This window comes from Apodemus sylvaticus, chromosome 1 (genome assembly GCF_947179515.1).
Source record: "Apodemus sylvaticus chromosome 1, mApoSyl1.1, whole genome shotgun sequence".
Lineage (NCBI taxonomy): Eukaryota > Metazoa > Chordata > Mammalia > Rodentia > Muridae > Apodemus > Apodemus sylvaticus.
This window is the reverse complement of record NC_067472.1, coordinates 178051084-178074492: the sequence shown is the minus strand read 5'-3', so window position 1 is coordinate 178074492 and position 23409 is coordinate 178051084. Positions and strand designations below refer to the sequence as shown.

General features: G+C 48.1%; 1 protein-coding gene across 1 annotated transcript; it reads right to left on the bottom strand.

The window, feature by feature from the left end:
- On the bottom strand, positions 1–5122 carry Pdcd5 (programmed cell death 5). The gene is made up of 6 exons (XM_052165405.1): positions 4916–5122; positions 3827–3864; positions 2243–2304; positions 1525–1616; positions 440–511; positions 1–172 (listed from the first exon to the last, which is right to left on the bottom strand). The coding sequence occupies exons 1-6, from the start codon at positions 4979–4981 to the stop codon at positions 125–127; spliced, it is 378 nt and encodes a 125-aa protein (XP_052021365.1). The 5' UTR covers positions 4982–5122; the 3' UTR covers positions 1–124.
- Positions 5123–23409: the final 18287 nt, after the last annotated feature.

Sequence of the window (23409 nt, the reverse complement as noted above, 5' to 3'; positions counted from 1 at the left end):
TTTGAGTTTGAGGTACAAGTTTATTTTTTCAAAAGGCATATATAGACAGGGAACAAAGGAAACATTTACAAGGTGGTGACTGTCCTAGACACTGCTCCGTAAGTCTGTCAGTGTGCACGTCCTCTTAGTAATCATCCTCTTCATCAGAGTCCATTACTTTTCTTCTGTTGAACTAGGGGGAAATTAAGGAATGTCAGACACTTTATAAAGCCTCAGATTTTCTGAGAAAAACATTTATTACTTAAGTGAGCTTTTGTGTGTATGTCTGACGAGGGGTAGGTGTGAGGGGGATGTATTAACAATCACCCTCTTTCCATAGAGGTACTCTCTTCCCAACCACAGCACAGAATCAAGGTGTCTCAAAGCTCAAAAGCACCTGGACAGCTCAGGCCCGGGACCACCGCCACCTCGCCCGCCTTCTGCCATGCCACACACTTACTTTCACTGTTGTTTTCTTTTCTGTCTGCTGGCTGACTTTCTCAAGTATTTCTATTAAACCTTGTTCTGACACCTGTAACCAGAAAGGAAAACACAGTTTCAAAGCAAACAGTTTGTCTAAGCAGAGCAGTCACTGTAAGACTCTCCGAGGAGTGGGAAGGAGCAGAGAGCTCAGGAAGGTGAGCAGTTTGAGTCCATCTTTCTCAGCTGCTAGCAAGGCAGCCGCTGTGAAAGGTCACAGCATAGATATGTGACCTCAGCCCACACCACCCTAGAGACAAAAAACAAACAACAACAACAACAACAAAAACCCCACAGGCCAGGCAGTGGTGGTGCATTCCCAGCACCAAAAAAAAAAAAAGGAACTGGGTTTGTGTGTGTGTTGTGTTGTTTTTTTGGGGGTATTTTTTTTTTGATTTTTGGTTTTTATCAAGCCAGGGTTTTCTCTGTGTAGCCCTGGTTTGTCCTAGAACTCACTCTGTAGATCAGGCTAGCCTTGGAACTCAGAAATCCGCCTGCCTCTGCCTCCCAAGTGCTGGGATTACAGGTGTGCGCCACCACCGCCCGGCCACCTTAAAAACCCACACACAGGTGGTATTTTAATTAATACTGACAAACCTTATTTCCAGTGCAGAACAATTTCAGCCAGGAGACTAGCAGTCTCTGGGTCACACTGACACAATGTTCCACACAATGCCAGCAAAGGAGAGGGTCAAGCATTTTTGGACACGCAATCTTCCCTCAAGATTTACAGCGCAGTGATCAGTCTCTCCTTTAAAACTTTTTTGGGAGTCAATAAGAATTCTATATTCGATTACATAAATTACTTGGTGCAGCTGAATTTTTTTTTTAGGTTTTAAGAATTCATATGCTTGAGTACTTTGCTTCAGGAAAAACACACACCCGAAGTGCATGTGTGGAGAGGAAAAGGCGGCACTGATCTCCTGGAGCTGGAGTTACAGGCACTGAGAACCAAGCTCCAGCCTTTTGCAAGACAGCTAGCGCTGTAGCCCCCCCCCCCCCCCCAGCCCTAAGGCAGGGTTTAGACCGTGGGTACCGCTCGCTCCTCAGGCAGTCTGGGCTTACCTTCCCGCTTAGTTGTCCGTATCGGGCCATCTGTATAAGGTAGTTCTCCACAGCTTTAGTTTTTTCAGGCTTTACAAGTGCTAAGTTACTTACTAAAAGAAAAAAATACATATGCAAAAAAAAAAAAAAAAAAAAAAAAACCGTGAGGATTCAATGCACTAATTATACCTTAGAACTATCCACTGACACTTCCAAAGTATTATTTCACAAGCTTAAGTCTGTCAACAGGCAAGGCAGATAGTATGTAGGCCTTCTATGAATCAGAGTTCAGCCACATGACTCAGTGCGGGAGGGTCCTCAGCTTCTAATTCCCACACTTCCCCGTGTCTGATAAGGTGCAGCTCCTCTTCCAAACGTGCTCCTTCTATCCTGACAGGCTCATCCTTTCCCTTTCTACAGTTTTCTTTTGAGATTTTATGTATGAATCCAGATGTTACACCGACACCCAGAATACAATCAATCCCTAGCTCCCACGACCATGACAACTGGAAACACTCCTGGGACTGACTCCGTTCAAGTCAATCGTTACAAACTTTTCCAACAACTATCCTCAAGGGGCACCTTCGTAAGGAATGGTGTTTCAATTGTAAAAACAATCTCTCTCCAGATTTATAAATGTCATACTTCTTAAAAACATTCGCTCTGCTCACGTATGTATCTGCACATCCACTCACCTCGAACCGATTTTATGGGAATAAGAGAAACGGAAGGTGCTTACATCTGGCCCGGGCTGATTGATCCAGAACTTGGGCTAAGATACTGTTTCTCATTTCTGCTTCCCTACAACAAATCATAGGTCACACAGGGTTAGAGCTATGCTATCAGCATCTGCGTGTACAAAGCATTTATTCAATGTCTCTTTAAAAAAATCTTTACATTTATTTATTTATTGGGGTTTGGGGTGGGCACACCACAGTGCACATGTGGAGGTCACAGAACAGTTTTGGGGAGTCAGTTCTTTCCTTTCACTACGTGGGTCCTGAAGCTTGACCTCGGCTCATCAGGCTCAGTGGTACATGCTCCACCTGCTGAGCCCGCAGGCCACGGTGAGGCACCTGTAGTTCCTGCATGGTGCCAGGTGCTTTTGCCTTCCAGAAGCCAGCTGTGGACATAAACCTACCAGAACGGCAGGACACTATTTCATGAAGTGGTACTCGGGTGCAGCAACCGTTACCAACAGTAAGTATCCAGTGTGACACGTGCTACAGGCCTGCAGTCTCGGCAATTAGACCAAGTGGACTTTTTTTAGGGAGGAGGCAAGAGACCTATGGAGAGTCTGAAAAACTGTAGCCCAGGTAGAACCAATCCTGTGAAATTCTGTGTTGTTAATCTTGCTTCTTCCGCAATACTCAAGCAGGAACTGTGGCTCTCACTGCTTTCAAACCTTTTTGGAGGCAAGGTTTAGCTATGGAGCTCAAGCAGGCTCAGAATTCACTTTTTTAGCCAAGGCTGGTCTCAAATTCTTCAACTTCCTTCCTCAGCGTCCTGAGAGACAGGATCACTGGACTGTACCACCACTCTAAGAAGGAGACTTAAAACATTTCTCCGGGACAGCTCAGTGGTTAAGTGCACCAACTGCTCTTCTGAAGGTTCTGAGTTCAAATCCCAGCAACTACTACTGTGCTACATCCCCAGCCTCTTTTTTTTTCTTAAAAATCACTTGGGTAAAGGGTCTTGCTAAGCTGTCCAGGAAGGCCTTGAACTTGAGATCCTTCTGTCTCAGCTTCCCAAGCAGTGGGATTAGAAGTATGAGCCACCACCGGCTTTATGTGCCCAACAAATAAGAGAGACCCTAGATGAGGAATCCTGAGTGGAGAAGGAAAACCAAACAACCTCCTCTGAGAACGTGGACGTAAAGGGGTTAACCCTGCAGGTGCTAGAGGGAGTGGGGAACAAGGGACCACCTGACTTGGTGCTCAGATCTGAACACACCCCAAACAGCAGAGGCAAAGGCAGGGTGAGATGTAGTCACATCAAATGTTTGCTTGTACTTGAGTATAAGTACCCTCTCCGTGTGCAGGGAGTACATTAGTGCTCACTGAACGCTTACTGCGAGGCCTTGGGTCTAGAATCCCTATGAGGTTATTCTACTGGTATGTTTCAGCAGAACTTCAAAACAAGATGTTACTGGAACTCCATGGGCATTTATTCAATCAAACTAAAACCTTCACATGGACTCATTAGAAAATCACTAGAATCTGTGATTCATTAAGAGCCACATACCAATTACAGCTACTAAATAAAAGAGAAGAACTCAATCTATGAAATCACCCTTTCAGAAAGTTCCAATTCTAGCCCATACCTTTGTTTTGCTTCCTGTTGGGCTGCATCACCAGGATCCTGAAAAAAAAAATAATTTTTGCCTTTTAATGGAGTGGAACTTCAAAAGAGAAAAACAGAAGGCATCGCAGGGGTGTGGGAAAAGGCGGGGCGAGGCACATCTGTAGCCATAGTTAGCACTTAGGAGACACTAGGATCTCAAGTTACAGGCCAGCCTGGGCTATAAACAAAGAAGTAAAATAATAAATGAAAACAAAAATAAAGGACTTATGCGATTTTCCTTCTGCTATAATAGGTTCCTGACGTGGAAACTGGGCCTCACAAAAACCAAAGAGTCAGTTTCCATTTGCAATGTTTTCGTTTTATTAAATAAGGGCTAAGGGTGGAATTCGGGGAAGAGAGGGTGTCGTGCAGGCTAGGTAAGCACTGTGGCCCAGGCTAACCTCCACCCTCAGCCCCACATTTTCCAAGCGTGGACGAGCTTCAAAAGTCACAATCTAATAGAATGTCTGAGAACGCACACGTTCCTGGAAAAGCCCAGGTATCATGGAGACCTATTTTTACTGTCTGGAAGAGACCCTGGCTTGGCACGAAGGATGCTGGTTCAAAGGGTGCTGCCACTGAGGTCACCCACCACCACTAGCGTTTGTCCCAGGACTCGTTTACAACCCGCTACTCCCTCCTAGACGGCACCGCAGGGGTTGAGCACCATCTCTGGAGTCCGCGGTTTGACTCCCGCCCAGGGACGCGCCGTCAGAGCGGCGTCCTCCGCACCAGAGCTCAGAGGACCCCCCTCTCCACAGCGCTGACTGTGACCCAATCCGAGGAGACCCCAATCCCGGCGGGGCTAGCTTGAGGCTCGACGGCAGCGAAAACCGAGACTTGGGGGTGGGGGTGGGGGTGGGATGACTCGAGGGCGCGCACACCCCAACCCGCACAAGCCTCACGCGGGACCCTACGGCGGCCGAGGAGGCTGCGGCGGCCTCCGGGAACACCCCCACCCCCGCGCGCACACCCACGGAGCCATGGGGTACGCGGAAGCCGAAGGACCACGAGCAAACGCCGAGAGCCTTTGCCTGGGGCGAGGGCGTCACCCCGCCCGCTCACTCACTCCATGCTTGGCCTGCAGCTCGGCCAGCCTCTGCTTCCTCAGCGCCTCGAGTTCTTCGTCCGCCATGGCGCGGCTGTCCCACGTCGCGCAGGCGCGGCGGCCGTCGGGGGGTCGCGCAGCCGCACCCGCCCTCCGGTACACTCGGTTGGAAGCGCTTCAGCCCGAGACTCGAGCACGGCGCCTTTTACTGCGCAGACGCGAGGGTTGCTCAGGCATCAAGAGTCGAGTCCAGAGCTGGGGGTTGCCCCGCCTCTGCCAGGGTGCCTTGTAGAGGACCGATCCTGCGAAGATAAAAGATATAGAACGTCTAAGAGGCGCGCTTCTGGGTTCCCGGCTCTGACTGCGCCGTAACACGCCCCACCCACCCGAATGATCCCTAGAGACTGATGGTGGTGCAGTTCAGCAAAGTGTAAAGTCCTTAATCGATGCTCTGTCTGCCTTACCCCCACCCCCAGGGCCTTTGCTGAGAAGATGCTGTGTGTGTGTGTGTGTACCCTGATTTTAGAGTGGGGGTCCCGGTATGGCGTGGAGTGGGTGAAAAAAAACCGCTCAATTCAATTCTTAAATCTTGTGACTTGCTTATGGTGTATGTATTTTAATTTTGCCATATATATATATATATATATATATATATATATATATATATATATACCTGATACGGGGATGAGAATTGAATTCTGGTCCTCTGGAGAGCAATACACACCTTTAAGTACTGAGCCATCTCTCCAGCCCATATACCTACATCCACACTGTTGAGCAATGACCACTCTCTATATACATAACTTTTTCATCATTACAAATTGGCACCCACTCACTAAATAGAAATTATTCATTATCCCCGATTCCCATTACAAAACAATACTCTGTATAAAACTGCCTATTCAAGCACTATTTCTCTATTTCTGACTGGCATATTTGATCAATCATATACCAGCTCCAAGTTTTTATCCATTCGTATCATGTGACAGAACATCATTCCTGACTGGATTTGGTGGGTGTGTGCCTATAAAGTCTGCCAGTCCAGGGGCATCTGAGGCAGGGGGAATCTGGAATTGAATACTAGCTTGCCATTACATAGTGAGACCTTGGTTCCAACCAAACAAGCTCTCCCCTCCCCCATTTCATTATTTCCTGGCTGAACATACTTACTGTATAAAGCACATTAGTTGTATTCATCAGTTTAACTCTAAGTTCTCTTTTTGCCTGGTGTGAGTAAAGCCACTGTCAAGTGCCTGCCTGCAATCCTGCCTTCAATCATTTTAAATGGATGGAGTTGCCAGACCTAAGTTGTGTCAGGGACTGTGACGGTTTGAAAGAAAATGTCCCCCAGAGGCTCATGGGGAGTGGTACAATTAGGAGGTGTGCCTTCTTGTAGGTGTGTCACGGTTGGAGGAAGTGTGTCTCTGGGACTTTGAGGTTTCTAGTGTGCTCAAGTCAGGCACAGTGTTCCTTTCCCTACTGCTTGCCTATCTGGATGTCGAGCTCTCAACTACCTCTCTGTCCCATGCCTGTCTGCACTACACCGGGCTTCCTGCCATGGTGGTAATGGACTAAACTTCGAAATCTAAACCAGCCCCATTCAAATGCCTTCCTTTATAAGAGATAGAAACCCTAATCCAAACAGTTTCTTTTCTACTGCTGTGATACAATACCTTGAGCAAGGCCATTAATAAAAGAAAGCTTTTCATTTGGAGCTCACAGTTCCAGAGAATTAGAGTCCGTGACCATCATGGTGGGGGGAGTATGGTAATGAGCAGGCAGGCAGGCAAGGCAGCGGGACAGCAGCTGAGCTCTCCCTTCTTGAGATAACTACTGTGAAGCTGAGAGAGCTAACTTGGAATGGTTTAGGATTTTCAAACTTCAGAGCCCCAGTGACACACCTCCTCCAAGACTACACCTCCTCCAACAAGGCCACGCCTCCTCCAAAAAGCCACACCCCCTCCAACAAGGCCACACCTCCTCCAAAAAGGCCACACCCCATCCAATAAAGCCACACCTCCTAATCCTTCTCAAACAAATGCCTGTGTCAACCTCTCTGTAGTTATAATAGAATCTAAAACGCAACATACCGCTAGCTAACCGTCTTCACCAGCTGTCCTTTCCATTGCTCGTTACTTTGGTAAATGACACCACTTATTAACTGGGAGCTGAGAAAATAGTTTAGATAGTAAAAGTGCCCATCACCTAAGTGTGGTGACCTGCGTTATCATCTCCTCCCCTCAAATGCAAAGCTTAATACAGCCTAGAACCCCAACCCTGGGGAGGCAGACCCAGATACCTGGGGGCCTACTGAACAACCAGTCTGTCCAAAGTGCCGCTCTCCAGGTCCATTGCAAGACCCTGTCTCCAAAAGTACAGTGAAGAGTGACTGAGGAGGACTTCCAATGTCAACCTCTGGTCTCCATATGCACACACGTCCAAATACACAAGTATACTCTTGTGTGGCAGACTTTCCCTGGGAAGACACACTATACACATCTATCAGCCCAAAAAGGGAACCATAAAGACAGACCAATCTAAGAGTCCCACCAAAGTGGTACTCTTACACTTGGTACCCACCTGGTGATGCAATTTGGGGAGGTTATGGAGCCTTTAGGGGGTGCAGCCTCACTGGAGGAAGTGCATCATTTGGGGTGGGCTTTTAAAATGTAAAATGCCTGCTTCCTGTTTGGACTCTGTTCCATGTTCCTGCCTGGAACAGTCTTTGTGCTTCTTACTTCCATGTCATTTTCAACTCTTTCCCTGGAACCATAAGCCCCGATAAACTCTTCCTTGTATAAGTTGCTTTGGGGCACGGTGTTTTATCACAGTGACAAAAAGTAACGGACACCCCCCACACACACACTCTTATGAGCCTTCCCCTCTAGAGGGCGTGTTTCAGTTCGGAGGACACTGACATACAGAGCACATAGACATGTACATACACAAACAGGAAAGAAGAGGAGAGGGAGGGAGGGAGGGGAGGAAGGAAAGGATGGAAAGGTGCATTTGGTAGAAACACAGGTGATACACAGCTATTTTATGGCCCCCTTGTGCTGGCCACTGATGTCACTTCTTGCTGCTTATGTGACAGCAGCTGGCCAGCAATTCTAGCACCCACAGGTGCAATGCTTACAGCACCCATTGGTCCCTCTCCCATGCTTATCCCCAGTCTTTTCCCTGGGCAAGCCTTCTTTTCTGCTTACATGCCCCAGGCCCCCCGGCAGCAGAGCCCTGGCTCTTTCTCCTGTCACCAGCAGAGGGAGCCATACTCTACCGAAAGAGACTGAGTTCCTCATTACACTGGGAAGCCGAGAAGACCAGAATTGTTACTTTGGGAGTCACGGTATGTCCTCACAGACAAGGCTTTAATCTCCCTCACACTTCTCTGTAGCTGTAAACCCATGCCCCATTCTGGGTCCATAGGCGCAGATGCAGTCCGAGAAAGCCTCAGCCAGCGTGGCGGGTGAGTTGGGGCTTCAGTGCCATCCTCCTGGGTGCGGTGCTGTCTCCTCCCGCCTCCCACACTCAGGGTTCACACACCTGCATGGTTGCTTGCTAGCAGCCTCTTAGCTGTAGTGCTTCAGCTGAGCAGTTAGGTCACGACAGGCAGCGTGAAAGTCTCCAACAAAGGCGAAGTGCAAGAGGCGGGTCAGCTGGGCAGTCTCCTGCCCCAGCACTTGTAACCGGAGGCTAGATTGTCTGGTTGGGAAGCTCCCTGGCAGGGCGTTGTGTTAAGCCTCTCCCTGACATCTATACTTGCTTTTGCGTATAAGCTTTCACACAGAGCAGGGGACTCCTGCCCCCAGGTCAAAACTCAGTGTGTGACTGGGTGACTAGTGATGACCGAGGCTGAGATACCAATGGACAAATGTTTCTTCAACTACACGGCCATTGATTGCGGACAAGGCAAGTTTGCTTGCAGGCCACTACAGTAAAGCCAAACACATGCTCTCCACCCAACATGTATAAAAGTTATGCTTGCAGGACTAGAGAGATGGCTTAATGGTTACCAGCACTCCCGTTCTTGTAGTGGACCAAGATTTGGTTCCCAATATCCCGGTGGAGTCTCACAACCTTCCAAAACTCCAGTTTCAGGGCATCCAATACCTTCTTCTGGCCTCTGGGGGGCGCCCACATGCACATACTCAAGTACACACGTGCAAAATAATGTAAAAATATTTTAAATTTATGTGTACTGCTCTGGTTAGGTTTTGTTTGTTTGTTTGTTTGTTTGTTTTACAAGCTTGCTACAAGCCATTGTCCCCTAGAAAGCAGCTCTCTCAACTGAAAAACTGCTTTCATCTGATTGTCCTGTAGACATGTCTACGGGGCATTTTCTTGATTGAAGATTGATGAGAGATGGCCCGGGTCACTGTGGGTGGAGCTGCCCCTGGGCTGGTGGTCCTGGGCTCTGTGAGGAAGCAGGCCAAGCCAGCCACTGGGAGCAAGCCTGTGTAGTGTTCCTTGACCATCTGCCCTTCAGTTCCTGTCCCCAGGTTCCTGCCTTGAGTTTCTGCCCTGATTTCTCCTAGTGATTAACTGTACAGTAGAAGCTAAATATGCCCTTTCCTTTGAAATTACTTTTGGCCACGGTATTTATCAGAGCAACAGAAAATTAGTGTTTACTCCATACTATGGTTTAAGTGCACAGCATTGCATCTACAAAGAATGCCTGTATCACTAGCAGTGCGTGCTACTCGCAACCCGTGTGTGTGCATTTTGCCTGCATGTGTGTCTGTGCACCATGTGTGTGCAGTGCCCGCAGAGGCCAGAAGAATGTGTCAGATCCCCGTGGAACTGGAGTTACAGACAGTTGTGAGCTGCTGTCTGGGACCTGGGAATTGAATCTGGGTCCTCTGGAAGAGCAAGCCAGTGTTCTGAACCACTGAGCCGTCTCTCTCTACCCGCTTTTGTTTATAGGAACAAATTACTTATCAGTCTTACCATGTGTTTGGTGGTGTTTGTGTCCACGTAGCCACATTCAAAATGAACTCAAAGGCACCTTGTAAAATGGAGTCTCTCGGGGTAAGCACAACCCAAAACCCATTGTTTTTGTAATATGGAGTAACTCAGGGGAGGGGACATCCTGGTCTCAACATGCATTCAGTCACTTAATCAGGAAGTAATTTAAGCTGGGCAGTGGCACGTGCCTGTAGTCTTAGCTACTCGGAGGGGGTTATGGAAGGAAGATCTTGTCAACCCAGAGTTTAGGACCAGGCTGGGCATCACAGAAAGGCATAGATAAGTAAATATATAAATGGACAGGGATGCTTGCCTGTAACCCTAGTGTAAGACCCCCCAAAACCGAGGATGCCCCAGCACCCCACAGCCCGGAAAGTGACACCCAAATCACTCGAGAGAAATGGTCTCGATGCAATAGCATGAGGATTTCTTTATTCCAGAATTTTGGGTTCCACAACCGTACACTATGCAGGGGTAGAGGACTGAGGACCACTAGTGCCGAATTGCGACAGCTTTTATAAGTTTTTACAACAAAGCCTGCAAATCACAAGCCAATCATTTCTTAGCATGGAGAGCCCGAGAAATGCGAGCCAATCGCAACAGCTTTTATAAGTTTATGACAAACCCCACAAATCACAAATAATCATTTCTTAGCACGGAGAGCCCGCAAAATGTGAGCCAATCGATTTGTACCACTCCATAGTTTTTAGGCCAATCAGTTTAAATTATCGGAGCCTGCGCTCAGTTGGAACAATTAGTTTCCTATTTTCTTAAATGTCTATAGCTGCGTGAACTCCTGCATAGGGGTAATGGTGTAAGCAATTTACAGAAGCAAGATAAGCTTAGCCCATTTCCCGTTACCTTGTGGGGCCAGGATCACCTATTCAAGGCCTTTCTGCTAGGTCTAAACAAAGGGCAGGCTCTGGAATGTGACCTTTTACCTAGTTTCTAACAAAGCGAGATAGCATTTTAAACTTCTAATTTCTTGGGGTCATTAGAGTTAGGCTGTATTATTTTCTATCCTTTCACTAGCATTACATGGCCAGGGCAAGAGGATCAGGAGTTTTAGGTCTGGACTGTATATCAAGATCCTGTCTCAATCTAAAATTTAAAATAACGAATGGATGTGTAGAGGGAGTTTAGAATCCAAGCTAGCCTAAATAAAAGACACACACTCCAGGTATTTCACTTACAAGCCATACGCCTAGATTGGACAGGTTTGGAGCTATACTAACTTATTCTCCAGCTATAAAGTCCCTCGATACGTGCTGTTTCTCCTGGCCACGTGTTCATGGTCCACTTCCTCTCATGGCGGCCTCCTCTGTCTTTTTTCTTCTTCTCCCTCTACCCGGAAACCCCCTCCCCCACTTGATCCTCAAGTCCCACCTTTCTCCCTCCAATCACAGGCTCTAGCCTTTTATTGACCAGTTAAATTGGGGAGCAAGATTCACATAGCATCACTTGGTATATGTGAGGATCTGCTTGTTGGGGGCAACCACAGCTTGAGAATCCAGTATTTAGCATTAGAATACAAGCAGCTTCAGATCAACCCACTACATGCATGGATGGACGGGTGGATAGATGGACGGGTGGATGGATGGACGGATGGATGGATGGACGGACGGGTGGATGGATGGACAGGTGGATGGATGGATGGACAGGTGGATGGATGGACAGGTGGATGGATGGACAGATGGATGGATGGACAGGTGGATGGATGGCCGGATGGATGGATGGACAGGTGGATGGACGGATGGATGGACAGATGGATGGATAGACGGATGGATGGATGGATGGATGGATGGATGGATGGATGGACGGGTGGATGGATGAACAGGTGGATGGATGGATGGACAGGTGGATGGATGGACAGGTGGATGGGTGGATGAATGGGTGGATGGACGGTGGATGGATGGATGGATGGATGGATAGATGGGTGGGTGGGTGGATGGAAAGGCTATTCTATGTCCACTCAGTGTGTGATGGCACACTCAGTCCTCGGGAGCACAGGTGACAAGCGCTCAGAATCCAGAGCTCCCTCAGTTCCGCTGTCACAGCCCTGACCTCGCTCCATCTGCCTCCCATGCTAGTTAAATCTCATTAGCTCTGATCTGTCCAGAAAGAAATCTTAAATTTAGGGTGATTTTTAGAAATGCATTTAACAGGTCTAATGCCCGCACTCGTAGCACTGGAGTGAGGGAAATGGAGGCAGGAATACCCTGAAATTCAAGGCTAGCCTAGGCTACAAAGTCAGCCAAGGCCAGCTTGAGCCACATAGCGAGACCCTGTCCTCAAAAGCCCAAGGGGTGGACAGGTAGCTTAGCGAGAAAGCACTTGCCTAACAGGTGCAGGGCTCGGGCTTGATTCCGCAATGGTTAAAAAAAAAAAAAAAAAAAAAAAAAAAAGCAAAAATTGAACAAATAACAAGCTATTGATCTAAATTTCACTTTGTAAATCAGAGAAAATTACTATTCAGTGTGAGGAGACTTCTTACATCTATGTGTTCGTTCAAAATTAAGGCAACTGTGTCACACGGGAATGTACGCATATGAATACGTATATATGTGTGCATGGCTCTCGTATCAAGATAAATGCTTGTGGAAAAGGACCAAATGCTTTTACCTGTTATTTCTGTGAACTGAAGTCCTCACTCTAATCTTGCAGTTAGCACCCCACATCAAAAGTTATTAACATCAATGAGTCAATCAGCAAGCATATGTAGAGTAGTAGAGGAGGAGGGGTGGTTGTTATTTTTCTTGTAAAAACAGACACTCAGCAAGCAGATAGTTCTAGAAATGCCCCCAATCCCTGTTCCCTAGTGAGATCTCCCAGGCTCCACGCACGGACCCATCTACCCCTGGAGGAGGCAGACTGAGGAGAAACAAGATGGAGGGCGAGGGCAGGTGGATGACAGGGGTCTCCTTCCTAAGAAACCTCCCAGATGAGCAAGGGGCTGCCTGGCTCTGTCTTCCTCTTTCCCCTCCTCTCTGCAGCCCCCAGCCCACTTACCCGCCCACAGCAGCAGCGTCCCCAGTTTGTCTTTTGAGGAAGATGGGATGAGACCTCCGGGTCCCCTCAGCTGCTAAGGAGCCACTGGCTACGTGATTTAACAAGGGAAATAGATCTGTCCCGGTTCTGCTTGCTTTGTCTGAGACCTCTCCCCTTAGCCTGTAGACCGCACCTCCTCTGTAGCTACCCAGAATTCCTGGTGCGCAAGTTTATGACCAAAACCCAAGCACCCTGGTGTCTCAACAGCCACCGGCTCAATACACCAGTTAAATAGATGACGGTTTTAGATTGTCAGTAAAGTTACACATTAAGAGACCAGACTATTGCCAGGCAGTGGTGGCGCACGCCTTTAATCCCAGCACTCTGGGAGGCAGAGGCAGAGGCAGGCGGATTTCTGAGTTCGACGCCAGCCTGGTCTACAGAGTGAGTTCCAGGACAGTCTGGGCTACACAGAGAAACCCTGTCTCGAAAAAAAACCAAATCCAAAAAACCAAAAATAAAGAAAGAAAGAAAGAGAAAAAGAAATATATTATATAACATATAATATACATATATAAAACACAAGCCTGTGTTTTATATATGTGTGTTATATATAATATTCATATAACATATATAACACAAGCTTGTGTTATATGTGTATATATATTTATATATAACATAGTATATACACATATATAACATGAGCTTTTAATTTTTGATTTTTGTATATATAGTATCTATCACAAGATTATGTGATTATGAAATATTTGGATAAAAAGTGGACATATTAGTGGGCTGAGCGTCAGCTTTCTGCACTGTGACAAAATACTTGAGAGAGGTAGCTTAGAGGAGGAGAAGCTAACTTTGGCCCGCGACCTCACACTGCGGCTATCATTTGACTGCCGCTCAGGTGCCTGTGCTGGAGCCGAGCATCATGGTGGCAGGTGTGTGCTGGCTACCTCATTGTGACCAAGGAGGGGGAGAAGCAAGAGGGAGGAAGGGTCTGGGGATAAGATACGGCTCCTGGGTCCACGCCTCCAAGGACCCACTTCCGCCCATCCCCCCAACTCCCCCCCCCCACCCCCTCCACCCCCCGCCACCCGCCACCCCCCCACCCCCGCATTAGTTCAGGAAATTGCGGTGCTGTCAGTGGGCGGATCCGCTGATGAAGTCAGAGCCCTCAGGATCCAAGCCCCCCCCCCATCTCTGCCTTTTCTCCTGACTGCTCCAGGGACTGCGCACGCCAGACTCTGCTGTGACAGAACACCGGACACACACAATGTGTGTGACAAGAGGCCCAATTTTCAGTCATTCACTGCAGGGTACGTGAGGGAGTGGTTGTTCTCCTGGCTGACAGCGCGTAGAACACAGTGGAACTAGTGAAGGACCAAGGCTAGACAGAGAAGCCAAGGGTGGGACCCCAATGACCTTCAGAGGCCAGACAAGGGCATCCTAGTCCCTGAAATTGGAGTAACAGGCAGCAGCTGTGAGCATTTGTGTAGGCACTGGGACCCAAAACCTGATCCTCAGAAACAGCAGCAGACGTCTTTAACCACTAAGTTACTTTTCTGGCCCTCAAGCTAATTTTTTTAATCTTTTTTTTTTTTTAAGTGTGTTAGGCAGTAGGAAAGTTTGATCCTTGTGCCTGGCAAGACTATTTAAATCTCTGGGATACTTGGGAATTCAAGAACCAATGCTCTTTTGGGATGTCTTTCTATGACTAAGGGAAGGGCCAGACACAATAATGACAAGAAATGAGTTACATCATTTGGGGTTGATCCAGACACCTAGAAGATCTGGATCTACTGTGTGCATCTGATCATTAATTAGAAAAACACATTCCTACCCAGACACCGCTGAAATAAGTGAGCTTAGAGACCTTCGTTATGTAAATTAAAACCAAAGGCGTCAAACTTTGCATTTCTGATTACATATTCAAACCATACAATTACAGCGTATAAAATCAATTTTTACTATAGTCATAAGTAGCAATTAGACATAGCATTTTAAAATTCAAATGATATTTGTATTAGATGAAATTCCTCCTCTTCCCCCAGCCCCAGGAAAACATCTGACTAGGAAATGATTCCCTGTGGTTCCTTTCTTCATACGTCTCTAAAATAGCTGCCTGTGACCCATTTCAACTCAGAGGCTGCAGAGGGAGAGGAATGAGATCGACCCCCTCTAAACACTGTGGGATCAGTGTCAGGCTCCATAGTCTTCAAAGAGTGGATGACCAAAGAATGTTGAGAAAAAAACAAGGGCAGATAATGGTAGATGTTTTGGTAGTGGTGCTGGTGGTGCTGGTGCTGGTGGTGCTGGTGCTGGTGGTGCTGGTGGTGGTGGTGGTGGTAGTGCTGGTGGTGTTGTTGCTGGTGGTGGTGCTGGTGGTGGTGCTGGTGGTGGTGCTGGTGGTGGTGCTGGTAGTGGTGGTGGTGGTAGTGCTGGTGGTGGTGGTGCTGGTGGTGGTGCTGGTGGTGGTGGTGGTGGTAGTGCTGGTGGTGGTGGTGCTGGTGGTGGTGCTGGTGGTGGTGGTGGTGGTGCTGCTGCTGCTGCTGGTGGTGGTGGTGGTGGTGGTGTGTGTCTACAAAAGAAGTAATAGAAGGCTTGGGATCCATTGTTAGGCTCTGCTAATTAAGGTGGAAATCTACCATTGTCCAGGTAGCCCATTGAGCTCAGTGCAAAATGGAGGATTTCCTTTACCAGCAGGGCCTCTCCTCTGACCTTGCTGAGGAGCCCCGTTTTAGTCAGAGTTTCTATTCCTGCACAAACATCATGACCAAAAAGCAAGTTGGGGAGGAAAGGGTTTATTCAGCTTACACTTCCATGTTGCTGTTCATCACCAAAGGAAGTCAGGACTGGAACTCAAGCCGGTCAGGAAGCAGGAGCTGATGCAGAGGCCATGGAGGGATGTTCCTTACTGGCTTGCTTCCCCTGGCTTGCTCAGCTTGCTCTCTTATAGAACCCAAGAATACCAGCCCAGGGATGGCACCACCCACAAGGGGCCCTCTCCCTCCTTGATCACTAGTTGAGAAAATGCCCCACAGCAGCCGGGTGGTGGTGGCACACGCCTCTAATCCCAGCACTTGGGAGGGAGAAGCAGACAGATTTCCGAGTTCGAGGCTAACCTGATCTACAGAGTGAGTTCCAGGACAGCCAGGGCTACACGGAGAAACCCTGTTTGGAAAAAAAAAAAATGCCCCACAGCTGGATCTCATGGAGACACTTCCCCAACTGAAGCTCCTTTCTCTGTGAGAACTCCAGCCTGTGTCAAGTTGACACACAAAACCAGCCAATACAAGTCCCAAACCCCTATACTCTCTACCTTCAGAATGTCACCTAGCCTCAGTGAGATTACAGGTGCAGCTTCCTCTCTCTAAAAGAACTTCTCCAGCAAACAAGGTAATTATAGAACTTTGCATCTCCAGCCAATGATTTTCATATACCCCGAAGACTCTTTTCTGCCTCTCCAAGGTCCGTATATAACCCTGGTTCACCCTGAATAATGTGCGTGCATAGAAGCCCAACCCATATAGAGATGAGCTGTTTCACTGAAGATCATCAGAGAAGGCCTTTGCCTAAGAGATTTGTAACACTGAGATCCTTGGAGAAGGCCCCCCCCCCTTCCCCTCACCGCCCCTCCCAACCAGACCCGGATCCTGCAGAACCACACCTACTCCAGACTCCACTGCATCCATCCAGCCTGGTGTGCAGCAGCATCTGGACACGCTGAGAGGTAGGGAATGGAGGATGCAGAGCCACGGCTAGCATCTCCAAAATGCACACCACGGTCCATGAAAACCCAACGTGCAGATCGTGGTCTCTAAGCATCATTCCTTCCTAAAAAGAACCGAGATCTTGCTGGAATGATGGATTCCAATGTGGAGAAAACCAAAAACGACATAGATGTGTACAAATCAAGCTTGAACATACTCAGGACTGATTGAGACATGTTGAAAGGATTGACTTAACTTGCTTTTTCTTTTTCTTTATAAAAAATCATTATTTGTTTTTGTTTTGTTTTTGTTTTTGAGACAGAGTTTCTCTGTGTAGCCTTGGCTGTCCTGGAACTCACTATGTAGAATAGGTTAGTCTCAAACTAAGATCTCCTTGCCTCTGCCTCCTGAGTCCTGGGATTAAAGATGTGAACCACCACATCTGGCACACTTAACTTTCTATGGGGTAAATTTGAGCAATAAGAATGACGTCAGTCATGAACCATAACCTCCCACAGCTCATGAAGCATAGAACCCACAGTGCCCCACAAACAATGCTGACTAATACAGTAAAATATATATAAAGTATTTTTCTAGTTTTGAAAAGCGGTGTTTCTGTATGCGCTTGTGAGTGCAGTACCTATGGGGGCCAGAAGAGGGCGACAGATCCCCTGGAGCTGGAGCTACAGGGCGACGTGAGCCACCCCGTAAGCGAAGCAACTGCTGTTAGCCACTGAGCCATCTCTCTCCAGCTCAAGAAGTAGCTTTTGGTTTTTTTGTAACTGCCTTAAGCAAACTTTTCCAGCAGACACTGTATTAGTTACCTTTTTCCTTGGGATGGCAGGATTCCTGATGGAAGCAACGGAAGGAGGAAGCGTGTCCTGGCTCGTGGTTTCATGATGGGAGAGCGTGGTGGCAGAGTAGCCACATCTACGGAGGCACGAGCTTGTAGCTGCTTGCCACATTGCCCTGGAAAACAGGACACAAAGAACATTTGGTCTGGAAGTGAGGAGTCGGAACCACTTCCTTCGAGTAGACCTAAGGGTTCCAAATTCCCCCCAAAACAGCACCACCAGCCAGGGGACCAACTAGTTCAACACGACATCCTCTGAGAGAGATTTCGTATTTGAGTGTGACAAATGCTAAGTCATTTTTGCGTTAGTTGGCTTCCCGGCACTGATAGAACACTGGAGGTGGGGGCTGCTTTTCGATTTGTGGCTTCAGGTCATGGTCACTTGGCTGTCTTGTTTTTGGATCTGTGGTGAGATAGACCATCACGGTGGGGAGTCACGATGGCGCTGCGGAGCTGCTCAGCTCATGACAGCCAGGAGTGGGAGAAAGGTCGAAGTCGGGGAGGGGAGAACACAGGAATAAGATCTATTTCCGTAGCCGGGCGGTGGTGGCGCACACCTGTAATCCCAGCACTCTGGGAGGCAGAGGCAGGCGGATTTCTGAGTTCGAGGCCAGCCTGGTCTACAGAGTGAGTTCCAGGATAGCCAGGGCTATACAGAGAAACCCTGTCTCAAAAAACCAAAAAAAAAGAAAGAAAAAAAACAAAAAAACAACAAAAAAAAAGAATACCCAAGGCAGGAGGGCGGGCGTGGTGGCGCACACCTTTGACCCCAGCACTCAGGAGGCAGAGATAGGAGGACCTCTGTGAGTTTGAGGACAGCCTGGTCTACATAATGAGCTCCAGAACAGATAGGACTACATAGAGAGACCCTGTCTTAAAACAAAAGACCAGGGTGGAAGGATGGTTCAGTGGTTAGGAGTGTACACTGTTTTTTTTCTTTCAGGCCCATATCCGACCACCTGTAATCCCCATTCCTGGGAGTCTGGCGCCCTCTTCTGGTCTCTGTGGCACTGCACCAAGGAACACCGCCACCCCTCCCCCAAGCTCCCCGCCGGTATTCACGAATTAAAAATAAATCTTAAAAAAAAGGAAGCGAGTACTGGATGGTTTTGTGTCACCTTAACGTAAACCAGAGTCATCAGAGAGGGCGGAGCCTCAGTTGAGGGAAAGCCTCCACGAGGACATCCAGGTGTAACGCATTTCTCAATTTGTGATCAGTGAGGGAGGACCCAGCCCATTGTGGGTCCTGGGTTCTAGGAGGAAGCAGGCTGAGAAAGCCAGGGAAAACAAGCAGCGCTCTCCACCGCCTCTGCATCAGCTTCGTCCTTTAGGGATGGACAGTGGTCTGGAAGCGTAAGCTGAAGAAACCATTTTCTCCGCAACTTGCCTTTCGGCAATGGTGTTTCGTCGGGGCGATAAAAACCCTCACTAAGACAAAGAATTCAATGTGGAGCTTAGCACATCCTCATTTCAATATTTCTAAAGGGTTAAATATAGTTCAAATGACAGAAGTAAACTTGGGATCCTATAGGCCACACGGAAAGTGACAAGCTAGGCAAAGCAGAACCCCGTGAGCCTTCCGTGAGGTTAACACCCATGACGGGGTGGGATTTTGCGGCAATGTAGCTGAGGGTCGCCTACTCCTCTGTAAGTGACCCCTCACCCATTGATTTCAAAAACAACAAAATGAATAAGTAGTTAGATAAATACATTTCAAATGAAAGGTTGAAAGGAACAATGTGGTTAATTCCCTATTACTTTATTTATCTAAATACGTTAGCTAAGTCTTCACAAAATAATGGATTTATTTTTAATAATGAATTATTAAATGAATGTGAAATCATTGTAACACGTCTTGCTTTCCTTCAATTAACAGCTAATTGACTTTCATGCATATTTAACTTTTGAATAAAAATATGTTCACATGGCTAAAAATGAAAAGGTCTACAAAAAAAAAATTTTTCCCCTGGGGCTGGAGAGATGGTTCAACAGTGAAGAGTACATTTCAGTCTTGCAGAGGACCCGAGTTCAAGTCCCAGAATTAATGCCTGTGACTCTAACTCCAGGGAACACAGAGCCCTTTTCTGACTTCTGTGGGTACCAGGCATCCCCGTGGTATAAGTACTTACATTCAGCTGAGGCGCTCATATACATAAAATTAAATAAATAACTCTAAAGAGAGTGTTTAAGGGTCTGAGAGATGGCTTAGCAGTTAAGAGCACTGGCTGCTCTTACAGAGGATGCAGGTTCGATTCCCAGCCACCACAGGGCGGCTCACATTTGTAACTCTAGTCCCGGGGGTCCAACATCCCATTTGGGCCCCCGTGAGAACCAGCACACACACGGTGCATGACATATATGCAGACAAAACACCTATACACATAAAATTGAATTTTTTTAAGTGCATGAAGAGGCTGGTGTTACAGAGTTCAGTGGTAGTTGACTGGTTGCACAGCACAGGCAAGGCCCTAGGCTCAATCCCCAGCACTTAACCACACACACGTACACAAAACCCCCTGCCTAGAGAGAACCGTCTGATTAGAGTCACTTGCCCACCAACCGAGGAATCTGCTCTCCACAGGAAGCAGATGCCAGCATACTTGTCTTGCTAACAGAACACTAAATTAAGAAACTAAAGCCTAATGTCACTTGCTTGAGAACTTCGTAGGATTTTAATGTCTAAGAATCCAAATTAGCACGTCTCTGTCCAAGGGGTATGAAGAACTAATCTGAGTCTAATGATCTGATAATTCCATACCAGGAGCAGAGAGACCCGAGCCACTGCCTGCCCAGGTGAGTGATAGCAGGGGCTGTTAATAGACTCCATCAGCCAGGCCCTGATTCCGAAGGCTTAACAAGAACAGTTCCCAGGATGACCCTTGGTGATCAGCCGTCACGGAAGGGTTGCGGTCATCATGGTAGGGCCTGCAGAGCAGCTTCTGCTCAGAGCCCTGACTGAAATCCACACGTAAACACTCAGATGTCAGGGGTTCTCAAAAGGGAGCTGCCTGGGCAGTGAGTGTCAAGGGCTGTGGGAGGGGAGGAGGCCTGGAGCCTCGATCAACACCACCTCCCCTCTCTCTGCACGACTGACTCCCTGAGGGAGGTGACCCACGCGTCTGTTTGGAGTCTGAGGGGTGGGCTGCTTCAAACAGGGCATCAATACAGCGTCAGGATAATTAGCTGCCTAATTGAGTGTCTCACTTCAGCTGAAACAGTTTATGTGGAGCCTTGTCGTGCCTGCAGTGCCAGGTCCATTTATGGATAGACCAGTTTACGTATCTTCTCTTGTGTGTTTGTGTGCAGTACGTGTTTGTGGTTCGTATGCTCTCTGTTGTATTTGGTGTGTGCGTGTGTGTGTGTGTGTGTGTGTGTGTGGTGTGTGTGTGTGTGCTGTGTAGTGTGTTTGTCCGTGGTGTGTAGGTGCAGTATGCATGCGATGTGTGTGCATGCGTGCTTGCACAGGGGGCAGAGGAGGACATGAGCTACCTTCCTCTGGCTCTCCCTCAGTCTCTTGAGGCAGGATCTCCTCTTGAACCTGAGCCGCTGAGCTCTTAGAATCTGTTTCCATCCTGCAGCATCAAGGTTACAGATCGCAGAACGCAAAGCATGCCTTTTTTTTTTTTAGAAAAAAAGATTTATTTATTTTATGTATGCGCGTGCTCTATCTGCACGTACACCTTCCTGCCAGAAGAGGGCACCAGATCCCATTACAGATGGTTGTGAGCCACCGTGTGATGGCTGGGGATTGAACTCCTCGGGACCTCTGGAAGAGCAGACTGTGCTCTTAACCACTGAGCCATCTCTCCAGCCCAACTGTTTTGTTTTAATTCTGTTTTCGTTTTACAAGGGTGCTGGGGATTTGAACTCAGAACCGCGTGCTTGTGCGGCAAGTAGTCTGTCATTAAGCTGCATCTTCAGTCTGCTCCTTTTTCTATAAGGCCCTAATCCCAACCCTAGAGGTCATGTTGATGATGTTCTAGTCTCCTTCTGAAGGTTCCCTACTTCTTAATGCCCTTGCTTTTGGAGTGGGGTGTCTATCATGTCAACACAGGACACAGACATCCACGTCATCGGAAAATAATGACTGATTTATTTTTAATGATAAAAATGGTCTTTATCAACATATTTTTCTCTCGGGGGGAGGGGGGGGGAAGCTACTTTTGTAGAGTGCCATTGTGTTGACTCCTGAATACTCAGTTAAACACTTATGAAACACTTACTGGATACACTGATTCAGTATAGTTCTGGATCCTAGGTGTTGTTGGCCCACATCTTCTGATCCGGTTTTGTTCTCTTCCTAAGTGGAGTCCTGGCTTGAAACCTCAAACCATCATGGGGTGCCAGGCTGGGATGAATGGGGCTGGGCTCTGTGCAGAAGTCCTTGGAGCTCTGGGGAGCATGGTACATGTTGCTGGCTTCTCTCTGTGTTCCCCACAACTGAAGAGGCCCACTGAGCAGGCTTCCGGGTGTCTCAGACGCGAAGGGGCAGCCAGATCTGAGCTTTAAGACAAAGAATGCGGACCTAATTTATCCAGTAAGCCGGGTCCATCTCTGTGGTAGCCAACTTACCCTTGCTGTGCTAAAATACCCAATATGAGCAACTCAGAGGAGGGGGATCTTTTTGAGCTCACGGTTTCCAAGGTTTCGTGGTTTACTGGCTGCACAGCTTTGGGCCTGAAATGAGATATCGCAGAGCCCAGTACCAGAGCCCAGGCATACCCCAAAGGTACACTCTCACCCTCCGATCAAGGAGTCTCTGCCTTCTAGTCTCTGCGACCTCCTAGCCATCATCTGTTATTACATTTTATGCACTTATCTTGTGTGTGTGTGAGTGTGTGAGTGTGTGAGTGTGTGAGTGTGTGGGTTTTAACAGAGTATCTTTTATTTGTTCTTCTTCCTTACATTCCCCCAACTCTCCTTGGGAACCCCTGACTCCTCCCTTGTACCCCAATGTTTCATTCTCCCCTTCATATTCTCCCCACCCCACTCCCTCTCTCCCCATCTCTCTTTCCAGTTAGTGTTCTTGCCTGTTGAGTGATCTTGTGCGGAGAACCAGAGCTGCCCAGTTCATGGGCGCAGTGCCAGGGCCTGTCCTGAGGACGGCATTGCCCAGCCCTCCTCCGCATCCTCCAGCCCTCACATCCTTCTGCCCCTCCTCCTATGATGCTCTTGAACCCTGGAGACGGGGGTTGAGATGGATGTCCCATGTAGGGCTGAGCACAGTACCACATGTGCTCCTGACTAGGAAGTTCCTTAGCCTGCTGACCTTGGCAGTGGGAGGCAAAGGATGCAGTTTGTCTAGGCAGGACTTGGACTCCAGACCTACATCCTGCCCTGGCATCCAAGGCCAACCTGCCCCACCACCCTACCTCCAAGGGGGGTCCTCTCAACAACTTCAGTTCCCACAGGAGTCTGGAAAGAAGACTCCTTGCCCTCGCTGCCACAAGCCCTTGAGGTCCAGGGGCACTACAGCCTCAGTACCATTGGACCCAAAGTGCTTCTCCATCACACCAGTCCACACACTCAGTCCTCATTGCCGACCCTTAAATCATCTGCATGTGCTGTGGTAACCCTGGCCAATACTGTGATCCATGGGTTGGAGAGATCAAAGTGTGTGTATAAGGCACACACAAAGACGGAGAAAGGCCAGGCTTTTGAATTTTTTCATTTTTGATTTTGAGGCAGAGGCTTAAGCTTGGGTTCCTCCTGCCTCAGTCTCTTTACCACAGGTGTTTCACAGGAACTGCATGTGCACCACCATGCCAACTCCATGCATTCAAGTTTGCTGCTGAATACCTCCATGTTTTGCAGAAACAAGCTTGGTAGCATCCTGTGGCAGCGATCCCACAGTTCATCCTGCCATGGTTCTCTTGCTATCTCATATCCATGCAGTAAAACGCTTAGTCTGAACACAACTGCTCGGTCTTTACACAAGGTGCCGTGGGGGCTGGAGAGCTGGCTCAGCGGCTGGAAGCACTTGCTGCTCTTGC